This window comes from Xenopus laevis, chromosome 4S (genome assembly GCF_017654675.1).
Source record: "Xenopus laevis strain J_2021 chromosome 4S, Xenopus_laevis_v10.1, whole genome shotgun sequence".
Taxonomy (NCBI): domain Eukaryota; kingdom Metazoa; phylum Chordata; class Amphibia; order Anura; family Pipidae; genus Xenopus; species Xenopus laevis.
In genome coordinates this window covers 111,941,574-111,964,565 of record NC_054378.1, presented here as the reverse complement: position 1 = coordinate 111,964,565, position 22,992 = coordinate 111,941,574, and the positions used below count along the sequence as shown (strand labels likewise).

At 40.3% G+C, this 22,992-nt stretch overlaps 1 protein-coding gene across 3 annotated transcripts in view; it reads left to right on the top strand.

Annotated features, from left to right (window-relative positions):
- LOC108715866 (sodium- and chloride-dependent taurine transporter) overlaps positions 1-22,992 on the top strand; it is a 31,527-nt gene that overhangs the window by 5,655 nt on the left and 2,880 nt on the right. Inside the window, exons 2-13 of one of the 3 annotated variants that reach the window (XM_018261383.2) lie at positions 3,942-4,178; positions 4,525-4,659; positions 7,205-7,439; positions 11,303-11,435; positions 12,466-12,600; positions 14,842-14,945; positions 15,030-15,154; positions 20,022-20,134; positions 20,662-20,799; positions 21,941-22,043; positions 22,135-22,235; positions 22,743-22,913. In XM_018261383.2, coding sequence (XP_018116872.1) covers positions 3,950-4,178; positions 4,525-4,659; positions 7,205-7,439; positions 11,303-11,435; positions 12,466-12,600; positions 14,842-14,945; positions 15,030-15,154; positions 20,022-20,134; positions 20,662-20,799; positions 21,941-22,043; positions 22,135-22,235; positions 22,743-22,913 — 1,722 coding nt within the window. In that variant the 5' untranslated portion in view covers positions 3,942-3,949. Of the gene's footprint in view, positions 1-3,938; positions 4,179-4,524; positions 4,660-7,204; positions 7,440-9,019; positions 9,154-11,302; positions 11,436-12,465; positions 12,601-14,841; positions 14,946-15,029; positions 15,155-20,021; positions 20,135-20,661; positions 20,800-21,940; positions 22,044-22,134; positions 22,236-22,742; positions 22,914-22,992 lie in introns of those variants that run through there. The other 2 variants (XM_041561722.1, XM_041561723.1) reach the window with 2 other exon arrangements.

Below are 22,992 nucleotides of genomic sequence, written 5' to 3'. Positions count from 1 at the left end.
CTGAATTTTAAAAAAACTTTTATGGGGGGCCCTGGCGCCAATTTTTTTTTTTAAACTTTTATGGGGGCCCTGACCATCAAAAGCTTTTTATAACTTGTGTGTGGGGGTTACTTTTTTAGCGCTGATGTCTGTGTGGTCTTTTAACTGTGATGTGAAGTGGGCGGGATTTGGGGTGGGGCTTGGGCGCAAGTGTGGACGGGCCCAGGGGGCACAGAAAATTCTGTTGTGCAGGGCCCCGTGATTTCTAATGGTGGCCCTGGTCATGAGTACATGATGTAACTTCAAGAATGCTAAGAGGGCTATGAAATACAATTATGTGTGCCGTTACCATGACCATTTTGTGGTTGAAGGGGTGGTTCCCCTGTTCTAAGCAACTTTTCAATCCGCCTTCATTTTTTATTTTTATAGCTTTTGATTTGTTTGCCTCCTTATTCTCACCCTTTCCAGCTTTCAAATGGGGATCACTGACCCCATATAAAAAATAAATACTCTATAATGCCACAAATGTATTGTTAGTCCCTCTCCTATTCATATTCTAGTCTCTTATTCAAATCAATTTATGGTTGCTAGGGTAATTTGAATTTTAGCAGCCGGAATGCTGAAATTGCAAACTGGAGAGCTGCTGAATAAAAAGCTAAATAACTGAAAATCCATTAATAATAAAAAATGAAAACCAATTGCAAATTGTCTCAGAATATCATTCTCTACATCTCTACATTGTACTAAAAGTTTAATTTAAAGGTGAACAACCCCTTTAAGACATCTTAGCCAAGCTCCGCTGAAGGAGGAGAACTAAAGCTCAAAAAGGAATAAGACTGCAAATGCTGCACCCTAAAGAAGTCACTAACTTTGATCACAGGCACAAGTTAGATCTCTAAAGGTGCAAAATTGTACCCTTTAGTGCTCATTTTAAAAACACTTATGTAAACTAACTTTTTGCTGACGTTTTGCTGATTTTTCCAACCCCTAAGCTTAGCGTCTTAACAGCTGCCCAAAGCACACTGAGCATGTGCAGTGCCACTGACACTAAAAAGACAGGATGGGGAATTGCTTTGAGCAACTTTAAAGCCTGGATCATTACTATTATAGGATTCTGAACTCTGGGCTGGTACAGAAAGTTCAATATATAAAATACTGCAATATTTTATTATGCTTTAGTTCTACTTTAATCTTGCTAACGCAAATGCCAGGGGAAGAGTATAATGCTCAGTGCCAGTAGAGCAGACGTCCTCTGTGACTGTGCCAGGCTGTCTGTATCTTAGACTGAATGAGATGACTTATTGAGAGTTTCTTGCATCTGAGCGATGCTGACTAATTCTTTACTGGAATAACGTTGGATATGTGGGAGTCAGGGAACAAGGCAGAGAGGGTTTTTTGTACTAAAAGTATTTAGGTATTTTTCATCTGATGCAAGCAGTGATCACACCATATGAATGTAGTTGGTATAAACCTTTCTTTTAATCCAGGGTCATGTTGAAGGCACCTTTTTGGGCGATAACTGGTGGGAAAATATTGCTAAAAGAATGTGTGTGAGTTGGCAAGTCTCTAGTATCCTGCCTTGTATCAACTGGGCACTGTAGCTGTACATGGATGCCAGCACTGTAAGGGGTATATAGAAAGCTAAAGTTAGGGTCTGAGTTGATGAGAAGTAGGGATGCTCCAAATCCCCTATTTTGGATTCGGCCGAACCCCCGAATCCTTTGGGAAAGATTCAGCCGAATACTGAACCGAATCCGAATCCTAATTTGCATAGGCAAATTAGGGGTGGGAAGGGGAAAACATTTTTTACTTCCTCGTTTTGTTACAAAAAGTCACGTGATTTCCCTCCCTGCCCCTAATTTGCATATGCAAATTAGGATTCGGATTCGGTTCGGCAGGGCAGAAGGATTGGGCAGAATCCGAATCCTGCTGAAAAAGGCCGAATCCTGTCCAAATCTCGAACCGAATCCTGGATTTGGTGCATCCCTAATGAGAAGTGAGCAAGAAGTCTGCAAGGCACATTTGGACAGTCAGCTGTTCTTTTTGTAGGTCATATCAATAAAAATAATTATTTGGTATCTACATTTACACGAGTGATGAACTGAATTATGTGTTGCTATATATTTGCATCTTTATATGTGTGTGATGTTTGTGCCTTTAATTTTTAAATGAAGTGAATTGGATGTGGGAATAGATGTCCACAGGTATGGGACCTGTTATCCAGAATGCTCAGGACCTTGGTTTTGCAGATAATGGATCTTTCCATAATTTGGATCCTAGTCTACTAAAAAACCATGTAAACATTATGACTATGAAGATTTTCATTCATCCAGGTCATGGTATATCTAGTATAGGTCAATCTAAAAACAACTGGACTTGCTGAGTAATCAATGAAGACGTTTCACTACTCATCCGAGCAGCTTCTTCAGTTCCACTGACTGGTGTGGGAAGTTTTCGGCATATAAACTCTTCCACTAATCCATTTACAATGGCACATCGTCAGTTGAACTGAAGAAGCTGCTCAGATGAGTAGTGAAACGTCTTCATTGATTAATCAGCAAGTCCAGTTGTTTTTTTTAGATTTTTTTTTTTTAGATTGACCTATACTAGATAGGCTGGCGTATTTGGGATCAAGTACAAAGTACTGTTGTATTATTGCAAAGAAAAATAATATGTGTATAATATGGAGTCTATGGGAGATGGCCTATCCATAATTCAGAACTTTCTGGATAAAGGTTTTCCAGATAACAGATCCCACACCTGATGATCTTTGTATGAAAGTTACTGCTGGTAAGAGAACTTTCTATTAGCAGCCATGCATTCCCTTTTCATTCACACTGATTGTAATGTCTATAAACATAGTTTGTAAAGTTCTCTGTCTCTTATCAACTTCCACATCCAACAAATGTGATAGGGGTATAATGTGATCACCTGCTGGCCTGGGCCCCGGCTGCTCCTGAATGTTGAGTCACAGAGTCATGTATTGAGTAGGAGTCATGCAAAAGTTGACATTAAAGAGACCCAAGCTGCATCATTTTAGGTTCACGCCTAGGGGGTTATTTACTAAACTCCGAATGCCAAAATTCTGAAAAATTGTTGATTTTTTTGTATAAAATCGGCCTTTTAAAAAAATCACGAATTTTTCAGAATTTATTATACCTCGAGGATGGAAAAAGTCTGAATCTGAAAATCCGGCATCTCAGACCTGTCGAGGTTGCATATAAGTCAATGGGAGATGTCCCAATGCTTTTTTGATGTGCGACTGCTTCTTCAAGACTTGTATTGGCAATATTTGCAGAGGTGGAAAGAAAATAAGCTCCTGCTTTGAGGCCACTATAAGGGTAAGTCCACACAGGGCGTTTTGGGGAGATTTGGTCGCCTGGCGACTAATCGCAACGTTTTTGCGGCAACCAATCTCCCTAAACGCCTTCCCTGAATATGCGCCGGCTACAATTAAAAAATGCCGGCGCTAATCACACGCGGCGGTTCACTTTCTGAAGTCGCACAAAGTTGCCGAAACTTCTGGCGACTTCGGAAAACGAATCGCCGCGTGTGATTAGCGTCGGCGATTATTAATTTTACCCGCGCATATTCAGGGAAGGCGTTTGGGGAGATTGGCAAAAACAAAGCGAAACGCCCTGTGTGGCCTGACCCTAAATAACATCCAAGGGGTTGGAGAACAACATGTTGCTCATGAGCCACTGGTTAGGGATCACTGTTGTAGATGTTTGCCCAAGACAGACAGGGACTGTTGCCTTTATCTCTACTCCAACCCATGAGCATAAAATTATTAGATGCATTATTGCTTCTCTCATACCAACTTATTTTGTGTTTGGCAAATCCAACACATTTTCTCCATTTGGGTTGTTTACACTTTTGTTGCACTAAAATCTGTTACTAATGTCTTTGTTAACACCTTTTGGTTTCCCCAATCATTCATTCCCTCATCATGTCTCCAGCAGGCTTCACAATGAGTAATAAAGAGAAGCTTCAATGCCTGAAGGATTTCCACAAGGACATTCAGAAACCTTCTCCAGGGAAGAGCCCTGGAACCAGACCAGAAGATGAAGCAGATGGAAAACCCCCTCAGCGGGAGAAATGGGCCAGCAAGATTGACTTTGTACTTTCAGTTGCTGGAGGGTTCATTGGACTGGGCAACGTTTGGAGGTTCCCGTACCTCTGCTACAAAAATGGCGGAGGTGAGTGTATCATTTGAAAACAATTTAAGGAAACATATAATGGAAAAAGGTGTTAGATTGAACATTTTACTATTATGTTGCCATGTAGAAGCCTTCAAAACTGATGATATATAAGGGATCTTGAACCAATCTTAGTACCAATTACAATATTATGATGAAAGAGTAGAAGTATATGATATACCCCTCATATTAACACATATACTAAACAGGTACAAGATTTAGGTACTGACATCAGATAAGAAGTAATCATGGCTTGCTATTTGCTATTGATCTTTATCTTCCAACTCACAACCAGTATATTGCAACTGTGGTTTCTATTTCTAATTCTCATTGTTACTTTTTTCAGGGGCCTTCCTCATCCCATATTTTATATTCCTGTTTGGGGGTGGGTTACCCGTGTTTTTCCTGGAAGTGGTTTTGGGACAGTTTACATCTGAAGGAGGTATAACCTGCTGGGAGAAGATATGCCCCGTTTTTACAGGTAAACTGAAATACAGTAGACACAGCTGGAGTTTTAGCACAGGTTTCTTTGTTGACCATTATAGTTGCTTGAAAAGGGAAAAGTGGGACACTGCTTGTTTCTGCTCTGTCTGATGAAGACGAGTGGCCAAACCTCTCTCTAGAGAATGTTGAAACTTTAATGAAAGTTCATCTAATATAAAAACAATTAAAACAATGTTTTACCAGAAGGACCATACTGTCCTGGTGGAGACCTCAGTGGTTAAAGAACAGTGACTATAATTTTTTGGCAAAATCCAAAATTCCAAAATATTGCACCAAATTAATATCCCAAAGTTTGCAACTACCAGATGTGCTCTGGTGAGCGTATGTAAAAGCCCCCACTGACTAAACAAATAATAGCTAAAGATATTTGTTTTTGGGTAAAATTAAGGAGACTGATTATATATCCACTTTTAAATAAGGCACAAATGCCTTATTGTCATTCCCTCAACATGGTAAATGGTTCCAAAAGTTCCGATCTAGAACAATCATTTAGACAGCATGCAGCTACAGGTCATTCATTCTGTTATATTTTACTCTTCATTCTGTTTCAAATAATGTGTATTACATTGGCATCAATTTCCGAATTGTCATACATAATTGCATTGTATCAGACTAAACCTCAATAAAATAGAGTAGACAAGAATACTTTGATCAACACAACAGAACACAGCCATTAGCCAATAAAGATGAACATATACAGTGCCAACAACCTTGTCATTGAGGTCTATACCTTGCCTAATCCATGGCACAAAACTGGCAAGGGATCAAACCCCTCTTAATTCAACATGAATTCCATTGCACACTATGGCAGGTGCAACAACCATGTTGGCGTGATCAAATAAAAATTAAGTTCTTTTGCAAAGTCATAACACAGGCCTTTCTCTAAAAGTTTTGTGGTTGAGTAACTAGTTGGGAAGTTTTGTCACATAACTCTGTGGCCATTGTACTGCTGCTTTTTTACTTGTATGTAAGGCCAACTGTATCTTAAGTTGGCCATAGACGCAAACATCCGATCGTACGAATCGGCTGATCTTACTACTTCTGAATGGTAAAACTTTGATCTTAATGGTTCGTGGCAGGTCGGGAGATGAGAAAGTCCAATCGTACGTTGATTCGTACGATCGGATCTTTGCGTCTGTGGCCAGCTTAAGTTGGATTGTCCAAAAAGGGACAACTTGACAACTTCTCCTACACCTTCCACAGAGGAAAACAGCTACTGAAGGTAAAAACAGAAGGAACCCAGTAGAGGAGTGGCAGAAGTGCCTAAGCAGAATACAGACATCAAATCCATGTCAAAAAGCGGAGAGCAGGGTCAACATGGGCACAAGATCCACAGTGGAAGATTCAGGTTCTAAAATCAAGGCCAATGTCAAACACAGAAAATTCAATCCGAAGAGAGTTTCCTTTGCAAGTGCCCTTGTTCTTTATTCAATAACAACATGCAAGTGCCATGCATCAGTCCAAGCATGATCTTGTGTAAACACACAGTGGCAAAAATGCATGCATCATTACACTTACGCACTGGCGTCAAAACAGTGTGCCAGGCATCAGTAAATTTGTGTGCTGGCATCATCATGTTTGTACCAGACTAACATTTACCTCTGTCAAGATGCACCAAACCATATGTCCCTGAAGACATTAAGTAGAGGGTGCTTCACAAAGTCAAAGACATAAGCAAGGCAAATAATGAAAACACGGAGACTACACCGTGTCTATGTGCATGTTATACCCATAGGTTACTGCACATATTCTTCATATTTCAGAAAGTTTTATAACTACATTTGGCAATGGAGATATGAATGAAGAGCTAATGCTGGCTGTTAGATAGAGGCTATAATCAAAATGCCAAAACCCAGTGCATTTATTTTGGGTTAAGAAGAAATATGTTGGCATGGAGGAGGTTTAAAGAACGGATGGAATGACAAGTTGACGCCACTACACATTTGTGTCATTGCCAAGTTGGAAACTATTCTGAGGCCTGTGTGTGTGTGTGTGTGTGTATATCTGCAGCTGTTTCATATCCCTTGGCATTGAGATGACTCAAGCCCCAGCACAAGCAATTAAAGTGTGAGCCATAAAGGAAAAGTAAACGGTCACTTCACATGGAGTCTATAAGGCATTGCCATGGTCAGATCTCTAGCGTTGACAGTTTAAGATGGCAAAGATAGAAATGGTCTTTATGTGGACCAGCAGATGAATGGCCCTACGTGTTATTAGGAGAATGCATCTCTCAAACAAGGAATTGTTAATCCATGAAATGATGCTCAAGTACAATAGCACTTATATTTTCAGGTGATAACGCCATTGTTGGCCAGATACCATTTTATCTTAGTACTGCCTGAGGTACAAATAATTGAACAAATGTTTTCCTGTGTTTGTTTGTTCTTCTGTTTGTGCTGGGCCACTTGCACTGATAGACCAAGCAAAGTGGGAGACTGGGAGAGCTTTGTCATCATCTTGTGCCGCATGTCTCATTCCAATTATATCATCTGAGGTGACCTGACTGTCTTCTTTCTCTCTAGGAATTGGATATGCCTCTATTGTTATTGTGTCCCTGCTAAATGTGTACTACATTGTGATTCTTGCCTGGGGTGTTTACTACCTGTTCCAGTCATTCCAAGGACAGCTGCCATGGGCTCTCTGCCACCAGGCATGGAACACAGAGAGTTGTGTGGAAGACTCTTTCAGGAAAAACAGGACCATGTGGATGTCAATGAACTCTACCAACTTCACCTCTCCTGTTACAGAATTCTGGGAGTAAGCCCACATAGAGTACCTGCAGTGGTGCCTTCCTGTGAGATCATGCTAGTGTGTTGGAGATGTGTGTTTGGAAAGTCGGGAGAGTGTTGAAGGGTTAGAATACATTATGGTGCACTGCTGTCGGGATTGGGAGCTACAGTGCTCAGTAGTAAGTGTAGTAAGGGATGTAAGGTGGCCTTTGACGTAGAAATCCGCTTGTTTGGTGATGTCACCAAACGATCGGATCTCTCCCCGATATGCCCACATTGAAGTGGGCAATAACGGCCAAATACGATCGCGGGCCCTAGGGCCCAACAATCGGATCATAATGCATCTCGATATGAGATTTTTTAACCTGCCCGATTGAGATCTGGTCGACTTTTGGGCAGATATCGATCAGGAAAGCCCGTCGGATGGCCCTACACACAGGCCAATAAGCTGCCGGCTCAGTCTGTTGACAGCTTTTATCGGGCCGTGTATGGGGGTCTTAAGGCTACAAATGGAGGGGCAGAGTATGGAAACACAAGATCCACATCAAGGAAATCATAAAAGTTGGGCCCACATGGTAGATTACTGCTACATTATATCCTGCACTCAGGGGCATAACTATAGATGATGCAGGCCCTGTGGCTGCAGGGGGGCCCAGGATGTATAGGGGCCCCATACAGCCCTAATTCATATTAAATTTCATAATTTCATAAAACAAGTTAACTTTTAGATATTTTAGGGACCTGAAACATAATTTGCTGTGGGGCATTGTAATATCTAGTTACACCACTGCCTGCACTGCAAATCAGGAAGACTTCTTTTATCGCAAACTCACCAATTTTCAGCTCAGTCATGTGAACCCATTGCGTCCCCTGAAAGCTACTGTGGAAGTCCACAAAAAACTCCTGCTGCACATTATGCAGGCATCCTAGGAACTACAGATATTTGGTATTATGGGTGGCTGACAATCATATATTGTACTCAGGTGGAGATAAGTAAATGCAAAATGAAAATACCCTCCAACATTACATTTTAAGGGAATGTGCCATGAGTAAAATGCAAGCACCATAACCCTACAATTGGAGCAACACTGCTCTAATGAGCTGAATAAATATATATTAGGGTTATTTTTCTCCCCCCCAGCATCTGTTAACGTGTGCTTGGTTCAGTCTGTCATTTTCCCATATGCTTTCTATTGTGTTATAGCCATCCAGGGGGTGTGGTATAATATTATTTAGGGCGTGGCTAGTCGAACAGGGCCATAAATCTTCCAGAGACAACTCTAAACTTTTTTGCATATAATGTATATATATATATAATGTATATTTACAGATTGTGCTTATATTTCCCATCTGGGGATTGTTATTGACTGTTGTGATACAGTATTAAAGTATTGAATTTGGCTTGAAAATAGCTCCTTACTGTTGCCTTTTGTAATGACAGGTTAATAATTACTGACTCTGACTGATACCATTTTACTTTCTCCTTATTGCACTTCCCTTTTCTCAGGTCTTTTACTCTTGTTTATTATTATTATAATTGTATTTGTCCTCCTTATCTTGTTCTTTTTGTCTTTTAATCATTTACTTCTAAACTATACTGAATGCCAGCTTGGCTTCTTCATTCCACCTGTCTGCCAGTCTGGCACCTTCATTCCTACAAACATGACAGGGACAGATGTGGGACTGAGATCAGTTGTCCCTTGCAGAAAGCAGAACTTGGGCGATGGCCCTTTAGTACAGAGGTGAACACATTTTTTTTTCTTGAGTAGTTTTACCCCGTGTTGAAATTCAATATCGAGACTGGAATATGAATAGGAGAGGCCTGATTAGAAAGACGAGTAGTAAAAAGAAGCAATAAAAATACATTTGTAGCCTTACAGAGCATTTGTTTTTTTAGATGGGGTCAGTGACCTCCATTTGAAAGCTGGAAAGAGTGAGAAGAAGACAAGTAATTCAAAAACTATAAAAAAAAAATAATGAGGACCAATTGAAAAGTTGCCTAGAATTAGTCATTCTATATCATACTAAACTTAAAGGGATCCTGTCATCGGAAAACATGTTTTTCTCAAAACACATCAGTTAATAGTGCTACTCCAGCAGAATTCTGCATTGAAATCCATTTCTCAAAAGAGAAAACAGATTTTTTTATATTCAATTTTGAAATCTGACATGGGGCTAGACATTTTGTCAATTTCCCAGCTGCCCCTGGTCATGTGACTTGTGCCTGCACTTTAGGAGAGAAATGCTTTCTGGCAGGCTGCTGTTTTTCCTTCTCAATGTAACTGAATGTGTCTCAGTGGGACATGGGTTTTTACTATTGAGTGCTGTTCTTAGATCTACCAGGCAGCTGTTATCTTGTGTTAGGGAGCTGTTATCTGGTTACCTTCCCATTGTTCTTTTGTTTGGCTGCTGGGGGGAAAAGGGAGGGGGGGTGATATCACTCCAACTTGCAGTACAGCAGTAAAGAGTGATTGAAGTTTATCAGAGCACAAGTCACATGACTTGGGGCAGCTGGGAAATTGACAATATGTCTAGCCCCATGTCAGATTTCAAAATTGAATATAAAAAAATATGTTTGCTCTTTTGAGAAATGGATTTCAGCGCAAAATTCTGCTGGAGCAGCACTATTAACCGATTCATTTTGAAAAAAATGTTTTTTCCCATGACAGTATCCCTTTAACTAAGTGAACCACCCTAGGAAACCCTAGCTGCTCTGTTTGGTGTGCTTGAGCATAACTTGTTGTCTACCCAACATGTACTACCAGTCAGAGTGTATTTCATTACCGCTCTAGATGTATCACAGTAAGTGAGGATTTCTTAGGACTCACTTGGTTGCTGAGCAGAGCTATGAATCAGCCTGATGGTTCTGTGCATCAAAATTTCTGTGACTCTTTGCCAAACTCTTTGCCAAACATCCCTGGCTTGTGAGTGGAGCAGTGAGTAGAATCTACCAGAAACAATCCAACAAGAGAACTTAAAGGGATACTGTCATGGAAAAACATACAATTATAAATTGATAGAATAGAATTTTACGACAGAAAATACCTATTTAGTTTATTCAAAGTTTGCCCCTTGAATACTTAATAGTATTTTTTTCTTTCTTTGTTTTCTGTATGATACTTATCCTTATGATATATATATTATATATAAGGATATAGATTATATCCTTTCATTTCAGAAAAAAAGTGCTTTCTGAACTAAGCGGTACATATTAAGCTGTTCAAACTTCTCTTGTGTGTTATTTAGGCATGAAATAGGCTAGAGTCTCCAAAAATCTTACTACTGACCTACTACGAATACATCTCCTTGTACTTATACCTCTCCTTTTATAGCCATTTCTCAATCCCTCCCGTCTTTCAACATTATGATCCATGTCAACCATTGCTGTTCATATCATTGTACCTCTTCAGCTTCCCTTTGCTCTCCTTGCTGTTATTCAATAAATATATAAATAACAACAGTCTAGATCCTGCCATCAAAGCTGCTAACTCTCCTTCCACTTCTGTCATCTCTTGTGCTTCCGTTAGCACAGCTCTCCACGTATACCCATCTAAAAGAATTATTGGGCCTGTTAGAGTAGCAGTGTCCCTGTGAAATACTATTTAATTAGATGTGTGTGTTCCGTGATGTGATTGTCTTGCAGTCAGCACCTTGTCCCTCCAGTAAAATTGTTACTGGAGTCTTGCATATACAGTATATTGCTAACTAAGGAGATTTAATCATTTGTTGAAGGCACTGATGGAATATTCTTTAAAAGTACTCCAGAATCAGAAACCTTAGAGCCTTCATATAATGTCTACTATATAGTGTGTTGGTCTGTGTGCCCATATACACTACACTATTTGCTATACTCTTTATAATCTTTTCGGACAATCCCTCTCTCTTCTTCAGGCACAAAGTTTTAAGCTTATCAAAGGGAATTGATGATGTTGGAGTACTGAAATGGGATCTAGCCCTGTGTTTGCTGCTGACATGGGTCATCTGTTTCTTCTGCATCTGGAAAGGAGTGAGATCCACAGGCAAGGTGAGTCCGCTGTATGTAAGCCGGCCCTGTCAAGCTAGAAGCTCATCTAGTATCTACAAAAAACTTTAACCCATTTGGCCAATGGGCTGGGCTCTCCCAAGGACTGATTTGGAAAACTCTCCCTTAAAACTTTGTGTGCACCAAGACCACAAATGGACACTTGCTGGTTATTTCTGGCCACGTGTTTTCAGTTTCCAGTCTCTGACATTTTTCAAAGAAGAAAATGTTATACACCATGCCAACCAATGCGCTAGCATTTTTCCATTGGAGGTACCTTTAGGAAAAGCAAACAAATACTGTGGTTAGCAAGTTAGAGTTGATGAATATAAAGACATTCATTGTCAGACCTATTATATTTGGTGATGCTGATGGATGGGGAAGGGAATGCTTCATGCCAACTATACTATTTCCCTTCATAGGATTTCTAGGAACAAAGAGTAAACTTTCTAGTGACGGGTTGGGATGTCAGTTAAAGTTCCACACAGTCAGTGTGGAACACAGCATAAGAATTTCGGTACAAGAGAAATATTCATAGAAAGGGCAAGGGTATTAAGCTGGTGAAAGAGAACCAGAGGCATTTAAATTGAGAGGATAAGAGCCCATTGCTAGAATTAAAGAGGAAGGACATGGACAGTGCAGAAGGTTGCCACCTTTTCTGGAAACAAATACCAACCTTGCTACATTAATAATGTTGGCATCAATCATCAGTTTTATGGGCCAGGTTAGTGAAATGCTGGCTAACTGGCAACCGTAGCAGTACAGCAAGAACAGGGGCCCTCAGATTCAGCTTTGGCTTGGCTATAAATTGCTCTGTAATAATTAATATTATTATTAGTTATCTTCTCTAATTATTACAGATATATGAACAGGGCCTCTTTTCCTATGGTTGTTTCATTCTCTCTTACATGTAGCCATAGCATAGTCAGTTGGCACCAGGATAAAATGTCATTTTGCTTTTTTCCTAAAAATGTACATTACAGCTCTCTTTGCTTTTCTGACTGTTATTTTCTCTGCCTTTCCATCTTGGCAGGTGGTTTACTTCACAGCCACGTTCCCCTTTCTCATGCTCCTTGTACTATTGATCCGAGGGGTCACTCTGCCAGGGGCAGCAGAAGGGATTAAGTTCTACTTGTACCCAGACATCACCCGCCTGGCAGATCCTCAGGTAAGTCCCTGTGTGCATTAGTTGTGTCAGTGCCACAGGACTAATTTGAAGAAGAAGCAACTCCCGGCACTTCACTTAATTCTGCTGCTCAGTGTGACACATTCATAATAACAGCAGTAAACAACTGCTAATAATAAAAATGTAAAGGAAAAAATATGTAAATTGCAAAAGTGCTCAGAAGAATACTTGGCATAAGGTTATATCTGTTATGTCCCCTAAATCTTTAGTCTGCTTTAAGCAACTCCTGCGGTATTACCAATAGTTTGTCTCTCAGCTCTCTTGACTAAAGTTCTTCTCATTTCCAAAATCTGCAGACACAGCCAAACCTCTTTAGTATGTTGTACTATAGTATTGTAACTCCAAAATATGCTAGTCAAGCTTAGGATGGCAGAACATGGATCACACAAGACTCCTCTACCTAGCTGGTCCCTCGCTTAGTGGAGGAAGAAGGAAGAGGGTGTTGTGAAACAATACTTTGCTGCTACGTTAAAAAGTTGATAGGATGCCAACGGTTCATATACATGCTATATACTGTATATAACAAAAGGTCACAACACAACAGGGTTATGCTCTCAGATTGTCAGAAGGTAGATATCTGCTATTAGATATACTAAAAGAAAGATATTTAAGCAACAGATAGTTTATATCATATGAAGGGGCATATTTATCAATGGTCGATGTGAATTTTCGAATGAGAAAAAATGAACTTCGAGCTACTTTTTGTGTACTTCGACTAGGGAATAGTCCAAATAAGATTTGAATTGGAAAAAAAAAATCGAAATTCGACTTTGACCATTTGCCATCTAAAACCTGCCGAATTGCTGTTTTAGCCTATGGGGGACCTCCTAGAACCTATTTGGAGTCAATTGGTGGACTTTGAAAAATCTAAGTTTTTTTTGGGAAAAACTTTGAATCGAATGCACTATTCCTTCAATTCGTACAATTTGAATTCTGCCGAATACGTACCTATTCGACCAAAAAAAAACTTTGACTTAATTTCGGTTGGTCTTTTTGAATTTGAATCTCAACGTTTTTTCCATTCGAAATTCGACCCTTGATAAATATGCCCCTAAGTGGCATATTAAAGAATCTTACCAAACTGGTATATATATTTATTTTATATATATATATATATATGTATATATATAAATAACAAAAAAGAACCGCACTCACAGGACTTGATTTGGTGCAAATAAAGTGGTTTTATTCCGACGTTTCGGCTCTGACACTCGAGCCTTCTTCAGGAAATGAACCTGAAGAAGGCTCGAGTGTCAGAGCCGAAACGTCGGAATAAAACCACTTTATTTGCACCAAATCAAGTCCTGTGAGTGCGGTTCTTTTTTGTTATTTATATTATTATATAACCAGCACCCAGGCAGTTGACCCAGTTTTCAAGTGAGTGCTCCAGCTTGCTTATGTATATATATATATATATATATAAAATGTTCAGGGAATAAATAAAGACTGTTACCTCCAGTTATCAATCTTTACATGGAGCACAAAGCTGCTCTCTATAGCTATGTCTCACTATTTTGCATTCGTAGAAAATACTCCTGACAAAGGCTAGTCCTATATCTCACTAAACCTCACAAGGTCCCTGCTCCTCAACTTTCTCTAGAAGGTTTGTCCCTCTAGGGCAAAAGTCATTACTGGGTCTTATTGACATCATGCTCCCCAGCACACATCCGCCTGGTCAGATGATGAAAGCCAAAGAGGAAGAACCACCCCTTTCCAGTTGCTATATCAAAGCTAACAAGAAGGTCCATTAACTCTGTTGGTCAGTAACAAAGGGATCTCCTTAGGCAACTTAAGGTGTCCATAGACGAACAGATAATATTGCACAGAACAATATTCTGTGCCTGCATGGTAGTCGATGAGCCGGCAGAAGACTTGGATATTGGTCGGCTCATCAATCGGCCCAGATGGAAAATTTTGATTGAGTGCCTTTGAAGGTACCTGAACATTGCCCACTGTTTACTGCTGAATCGTCAGATACAAGTAGAATTCTACTGTTTCTACCTGTATATCTTATGATTCAGCTCTAAATGTGTGTACTGAAATGAACAATCTTTCTTGGAAAGATCTTTTCCAAGAAAGATCGTAATTGTTATGTCTATGGCCACCTTTAGAACCATTACCGGGATCTAGCAGCTAGGGGATTTCCAACCTTCCAGCCATAGATACTGTTATGTGTCCATATAGTACTCTCAAATTTCACTTTGCGTCTCCTGTTTCTTCCAGGTATGGATTGATGCTGGGACCCAGATTTTCTTCTCTTATGCCATCTGCTTGGGAGCCATGACCTCCTTGGGCAGTTACAACAAGTACAAGTACAACTGTTACAGGCAAGTGGTGGTCAGAGGGGGTGGGAGCTGTTCAGGGTTTTGTTTTTGTTCATTAACACTGCTTGTGACATGTGTGTGACTTAGGGACTGTATGCTGCTGGGATGCCTCAACAGTGGTACCAGTTTTGTGTCTGGCTTCGCCATTTTTTCCGTCCTGGGCTTCATGGCACAAGAGCAAGGGGTGGACATTGCAGATGTGGCAGAGTCAGGTACTGTATAAATGCTGCTGCGGTGGTGGGGACTGTCTCCTCCAGCCACATGACAGGTCTTTAATCTGGAAGTCAAGCCTTTGGAAGAACTAATGATAACAGAAGCCTGTGTACTGACTTATACATGAAAAGCAAAGTCTCTGATCACTTGTTAATGCAGAACCCTGCTGGTAATAATAGGTCAGTACAGTTAACTACTCAGCAGTTAATAATTAAGAATAGAACCCCAATTTTTGATGTCCTTGGATTTTACAGTTTCCTTGAATTGATGCTGTTTTGTTGCAGTCCTAGTCAGGCTGAATTTTTTCTTTCCCAGATTAAAACTTTTTCTGGAATTTGTGCTGGTTTTGATGCAGTCCCCTGGGTTATGTAAAATCAGGGTTCTCCTGTCTATATTCTACTGTTATATTTGCTAATATAATGGATCTGGAAGAACAGCAACACTCGTTCATTTTGGCCGACCAAACATAATTGACCAAAAATATGAAAAGAGGAAGAGTGAAAAGTGTTGCTCTGCTAAAAACTGGCCAGAGAAACATCAGATACCTCTTCTCTTCTCACTAACTTCTGAGCAGAGAGACATCACAAGACTTTCCTCTTCTCACTAACTCAGTTTTCTGCAAACTGTGTCCAATGGACTGAAATAAAACAGCAGGTGGTGCTGTTTCTAATGTATTAGATAATCAGTGTGTGAACTGTTTTAGCTTGAAAAAATAGACTAAAAAAAATTACCGTACTGTAAATGGCAAAAGTGCTTAGAAGAGTCATTTTGCATTAATTCATTTCGAGGGTTTACATTTTCTTTAAGGTGAGCAGCTCTAAATTATTTAAAACTTTGTGTTAAAGGAGAAAAAAAGCTTAACTAAAGAAGTAGGCTAGAAATGTTGTTTATTGTGTTGTGGGCTTCTGTCCTAGACCAAGGCAACAACAGCCCTTTAGCAGAGTTTACTGAGTTTACGTTATCTGTATATTCATGTGAATAAGCAGCAATGCTATTTCCAACCATTTCAGCCATTTAATTTAGAATTTGATGTAACAGTAAAACAGTAAACCGTGACCCCCTAGTGCAGTGATCCCCAACCAGTAGCTCGTGAGCAACATGTTGCTCTCCACCCCCTTGGATGTTGCTCTCGGTGGCCTCAGAGCAGGTGCTTATTTTTAAATTGCTGACTTGGAGGCAAGTTCTGGTTGCATAAAATCCAGGTGTAATGCCAAAAAGAGCCTCAATGTAGGTTGACAATCCACATAGGGGCTGCAAAATGGCCAATCACAGCACTTATTTGGGACCCCAATAACATTTTTAATGTTAATGTTGCTCCCCAACTCCTTTTACTTCTGAATGTTGCTCACGGGTTCAAAAGGTTGGGGATCCCTGCCCTAGTGGGTGAATTGTAGAAGAACACGTCCCTTTATCAGTTTAAAATAATGTCACTTTTGGAAATGATGTGGTCAAAATGATGGTGGCCGTGAAGAGCTCTACTGACTTTACATTCTATAACTCACTGAAAATTATGTGGTTTGGGGGGGACCACAATATAATGGTGGATACCCTTTGTCCTTTTCACTTAAAAGTACTTTGAATAAAAGTAAACCCCCTTTAACATGCAATTGCTCAGAGTGCTCTCCTAAGCACTTTTGCAATTTACCTTTATTGCTTTTTATTGTTTTCAAGATTTTTGCAGTATTTCCACTGCTTATATAAAGAATTGGCAACAACAGTGCCAGCAACTGTTTCAGTCAACTAGCTAAAGCTGGCTGAAAAATTAAGTTAGTGAGAAAAGAAAAGTCTTGTGGTGCAGATTTGCATAGAAATTGAAGTAAGCAAACACAAACGAGTCATCTTTTGTTTCACAGGTCACTTTTTTTTTTTAGTAACTTTTCTACCAACTGTGACCAGATGACTGGATTGAACAGCAGGTGGTGTAGTTTAGAAATCAATTCTATTATCTATGTAAAACTCAAATTAAAAAAAATAATGTAAATTAGGGTAGGCATGTTACATTTCCTTTAAAGTGGGGTATATTTTCCCTTTTATTAACCCTGGCATTGATTTAAAGTATAGCTTTGCACAGGCCTTTGTACAACCTTTGGAGTTATCCATGCTGTGGAGAGCATCTCATCTGCCCCTTTCGGCTGGCTGTTTAATAGACAGCCAGGCCCAGATTTGTGGTAAGGCCACAAAGGTCCGGGCCAGGGGGTGGCACAATTTTAGTGGCGGCACGCCCCACAGCCGCATGTACTGCCTACTGAGGACTGCACGGGAGATTTTGAAAGTAGCTTAAATTCAAAAAGCAAAAAGACACAGGCTGGCCTAGGGGCACTAGAAATAGAAATCCAACCATGTAAACAGTCCCCTAGGCTGTAAGTCTGCCCCTACTGGCCTCTTTTTATGAAATTAGACCTTCAAATGGGAAAAAAAGAATATTATTCCCCAAAGAGAAGTATAAACTAAAAACAGAAAATGGAAACATAAGGGGTCCTTTACAAACCCTATAAGTGCCTTAGATCAGTGCTGTCCAACTGTAATTGGAAATTCTCATAGAGTGTGTTCACAGGCCAAATCATAAAAATGATGATATCATACAATAAAATCTATGGAGCTCTAAAGCAGACTGGGGTCATAAAAATCATTTGTAGGGTCACATCTGGCCCTTGGGCCTCTGGACAATCCTGACATAAACTATATGGTGCAGAAGTACCAGCGTGCCAGTGCTTTATATTTTATATCTATATTTGGCTGTGTGCAAGAGAGGGAGGGCAGCAAGATCAAAGTGCTCCATCACTTAAAGGTTTAATTCTATTGCTAACAGGCAAACCACTGCATGATCCTGAATGCATAAATGGGTCTAAAATAGAGCCTCAAAGAATTCTGTTGAACTATCATTGATCACGTCTATCTCAATACACTTGGCCACAGCTCTCTCTGCTGAGCCCACTTGTTGGGGATAGTAGAAAACCTCCCCCGAATCCTTATTCACAGAATTATGAACAGATGAGTGCAGGATTCTTATAGTAGTTTGGAATCTTAGCCCGGGGCAGAAGGTGGGAGCTTGGCTTGTTATTCTAGTCTCATGCGAGGCATCAGCCATAGCAGCTTGGCTCAAGTTTGCTGCACTAAAATGTCTGTATGATAGAGAATACCCACACAAACTGTAGAGTCTAAAGTAGTCAGGTCAGACAAATTTAATGAGCTTGCACATTTATGTGGTCATGGAAATCCTTGGTGACTGCTAAAATCCTTATTATTTATAGTAGGGGCTCCATTCTAGACTGTATAATGTCATTGTGTAGCTTCTGACATCATTAACGCCATCTAAGATATTTTATCATTCTGCCTACACCCAATTTCTGAAAGAGGGCTTCATGGTGTAACCCAAAACCTTTTCACTGGCATTGTTGGGATATTCTTTTTTTGCTTAGAATTATTTTATCTATGACATAATAGACACAAGATGATATTCCAGTTTTGTTGTTTTTCAAAGATTCTCTATATACTATCTACTTTTGTCTATAGAATCTATGTTAGATACCCCCCCCCCTAGGACAACACCCTGCCAACTCCCTGCTGGTAATCTCCATTATCAATGTTGATAGTGACTGGTACCACATACATTATCCTCTTCCCTAGAAATCATATATTTAAAGCATGGTTCACCTTTAAGTTAACATTTAGTATGTTATAGAATGTCCTATTCCTAGCAACTTTGCAACTGGCCTTCATTATTTATTTTGATAGTTTTTGAATTATTTGTCTTCTTCCCTCTACAACTTTCCAGCTCTTAAATGGGGGTCACTGACCCTTGCAGCCAAAAAAACCCCCAAAAAACTATTGCTCTTAGAGGCTATTGTTACTGTTAATTTATTTACTTTCTATTCAGTCCCTCATCTATACATTTTCCAGTTTATCATTTAAATCACTGCCTGGTCGCTAAGGTAAACTAGACCCTAGCAATCAGATATTTTTAAGACTGGAAAGCTGCTTAATCACTGAAAAAACCACAAAGAAAATGATTAAATTAAAAATTAACAAATTCATATTTTCAATGTCTATATCATACTGAAAGTTCATATAAAGGTGAAAAATCCTTTTACCCCTATCTAACCCAAGTGATTAGTACAGAGAACTGTGACCCCCATCACATACAGTTTAGTACCCACAAAACCACTTTCTAAAGAATTCACAATTTCAAACAATTCAGTGCAGTTTGCTGTGGGTTCAGCAAGTCAAAATCAGTTAATTTTATCATTGTCGGTTTCTACATCTCTCCCTGGGGGTGTCTGTGTGTGGTTTATCTTCTTTTTAGTAGAAGGATCTGCCTACAGTGTTTACAGTAATTAATGCTATTACTGCACTTAATAAGTTGATAAATAAAATGTTGCTGATGGAAGGATACTTATGGTATAGGTGAGAGGAGGCCAAAGGTGGCCATACATGGGCCGATAAAAGCTGCTGATAGACCGTGTCGGCAGCTTATCGGCCCGTGTATGGGGCCCCCCGACGGGCTTCACCGATCGAGATCTGGCCGAAAGTCGGCCAGATCTCGATCGGATGGGACAGAAAATCCCGTCGGATCGCAGCCGCATCTATTCGTTGATGCGGTCCCGCGATCCGACCGCCTGTTAAGGCATCGTTAGGATCCGATCGTTGGGCCCTAGGGCCCACGATCAGATCAGCCCGATATTGCCCACCTCAAGGTGGGCATATCGGAGGGAGATCCGCTCGTTTGGCGACATTGTCAAACAAGCGGATCTCTCAGTGTATGGGCACCTTTAGAACCCCTTAAAGCAGTATTAAATCCTCAGGGAAGGAAAGGCAACATCTTTATTGGGCTTAATTGTACTAATTATAGAACTACCATCTCTCTAGGTCCTGGCCTGGCCTTCATTGCTTACCCCAAGGCAGTGTCCATGATGCCTCTGCCCTCCTTTTGGGCCATCCTATTCTTTATTATGCTTCTGCTGCTTGGACTGGATAGCCAGGTTAGTAACATTGGTGCAATTAGGAGAACCCATAGTGTTTAGCTTGTTTAGTTCTTGTGCTTTCCTGCTGATATTTAGTTCCCAGTCTCCAGGCTCAACATCCCTGGTGTAGATGGAAACATTCATGATGCCCCTGTTAAATGAAGAGCAACTGTAAATTGTCTCAAAATATCACTGTCAACATCACGATAATTATTTAATGATTAGGTGGACAGCTCCTTTTTAATGGCTCAGAAAGCTGGAAAGACTATTGTAAATAATGTGAAGGCTTAGTACAAGGTTGAGATTAGGGGTCCCATTTCCATATCTCAGTACAGCATTCTACAGTATGGACACATTCTTTGTTGTTATGTGTTATTATAAAATGAATGTTGCATTCATAAATAGGCCCCTAATTGAATAAAAAGTAAGTCAGACCGAGTTTACAGTATATCCATGCTATAAATGCAACCTTTTTTTAATTTCTCATGACCTGTGCCTGCCATTATCACCATTCAATGACCACTAGATTTATTTTTCCATTTCAGTTTGTTGAAGTTGAAGGACAGATCACATCTCTAGTTGATCTGTATCCGTCCTTCCTACGGAAGGGTTACCGGCGAGAAATCTTCATCGCTGTAGTGTGTTTCCTCAGCTATCTTCTGGGGTTAACCATGGTTACTGAAGTAAGTATTCTCTAGCTGCTCTCACTCTCAGTGTTGATGTTGCCACTGTATTTGCCATAGCCTATTAGACAACTGCCTCTATTTAACCATTAATAAAACAAAGGACACTTAGAAAGAAGTCCAAAAGATATTGAAAGTCCTCAACTCATACAGTATGAACATACACAGTTACACACCTCTAATTCTTTGTATTTGTTGAACCTGGGTGTGTCTCTTTTGGATAGGGGTTGGCTTTGACCTTACAGAATGGAATTTTAAAACGAATTGATATCTTCCAGGGAAAATAGAAGCCTAATCTGGAACAAGCCATGGTCAATAACAAGGCAACAAACAGGAGCTCAGATACAGTTTGGGGGTAAAATCTGACACCATCTAGGGTGGAGGAAATGTTTAGGCTCTTTTATTTGACGGTGCTTTTACACTAGAACTTCTGTGTCAAATTGACGTACCCTGATGCTGAATATGATGCCTCAGACACTGGCACCCTGGCTAGCACCTAATAATTAACTCTCTGTCTGGTCGTTGAAAAGGGATCCACTCAAGAGCAAAAAGTAGAGAAAATCAGAGATCTGTGCCTGCAGGCCTGGATTTGTGGACAGGACACAAAGGCTTGGGCCTAGGATGACAGAAGTTTGGGGGTGGCATGCTGCCCGCTGCCCGAACTTACACTGGGGACTGGGCAAAAGATTTTGGCATACATTCAAGTCTCCTGCCCAGTCCCCGGTGAAGAAGATCGCAGTGAAGATAATTGGAGGGGATCAAAGTGGGTGGAGTCAGCCTGCGAATTGGTGACGTACTGCAGTGGTTTAGAGTTGGTACTGCAAGTGGGTTTCGGGTGCAGGTAGCCAGTTCCCCTAGGTGTGCCACATTATTTAATCTAGCCATGTATGCCTGGGTAGGTACTGGAGGCTACTTCAACTTGCTCACCCCCAAGAGAAATTTCTCAGTGGGACTAATTCAAATTTGTTTAGGATTAATTTACCATTTTGATGGTTTCTTTTTTTTCATTATCTCATTGTCATACATCCAACAAGAGGCATATGTAACATACATTTCAGCCATTTGAAATGAGTACATAGTGAAAATCATAAATTTGGAGATTTGTAGTCTGCTTTCCTAACCATTACTCTCCCGCACTCAGGGTGGCATGTACGTGTTCCAACTCTTTGACTACTATGCAGCTAGTGGTGTTTGCCTCCTGTGGGTTGCATTCTTTGAATGCGTTGCTGTAGCCTGGGTTTATGGTAAGAATCCTGCTACTAGTGGAGCAATTTAGACCTTCTAGGAGGACACCAGGCCTGCCTCGATCTCTTATCCCATTCTGTTTGTTTTTAGGCACTGATAAATTTTATGATAATATAGAAGATATGATTGGATATAAACCAGGACCATGGATGAAGTGGAGCTGGACTGTGATCACTCCTCTTCTCTGTGTGGTGAGTTGGGACTCCACTCCTGGACAGCGACTGTTGGCACCCTGTGGTGGCCTTTATATAGTGCCATTTATATTTTCTGTATGAATCCATTTACATTAGCTCCCAAAGTAATTTACCCAGAGTAAACGGAATGTAAACTCACCCCTAGCTTGGAGCTGTGATTGTCTGTACATCCTATTCTTGGGCTGTTCTCTTCCACATTATTAGGCATGCAGTAGGGGATTGACACATGAAAAGGTTTTCACACTGCACTGATTACTATGGGCTGTATAAAGCAGGTTAAATGAGCTCATGCTCCATGAGTGGCTTTTACAGGTCCAAAGAGATCAAGGCAGTGGGGAAAAATATAGTTCTTTAGTTCCTCCATCCTCATCTAGTTCAGGTCCAAGTCTTGCTCCTGCCTTGTAATGGGAAAGAGAGCAGAGATAGGATAAGAGATAGTCTTGTTCAAGGCAAATACCTCTTAGAACTGCCACATTTCTCTCATTTGCCCTTCTTCTTTCCCAGGGCTGTTTTATATTCTCATTAGCCAAGTATACCCCACTTACCTACAACAAGTATTACGTCTACCCAGACTGGGCAATTGGACTGGGCTGGGTCCTTGCTTTGTCGTCTATGATCTGCATCCCCTTGGTCATGGTGTTCCGCATTGTACATTCTGATGGCTCTCTCATCGAGGTAAGTAGTGTGATGGATTCTGGTAGATTCAAGCTTAATGTTTATAGATCCAGTTATCTTGACCCAGTCTTGTTATTTC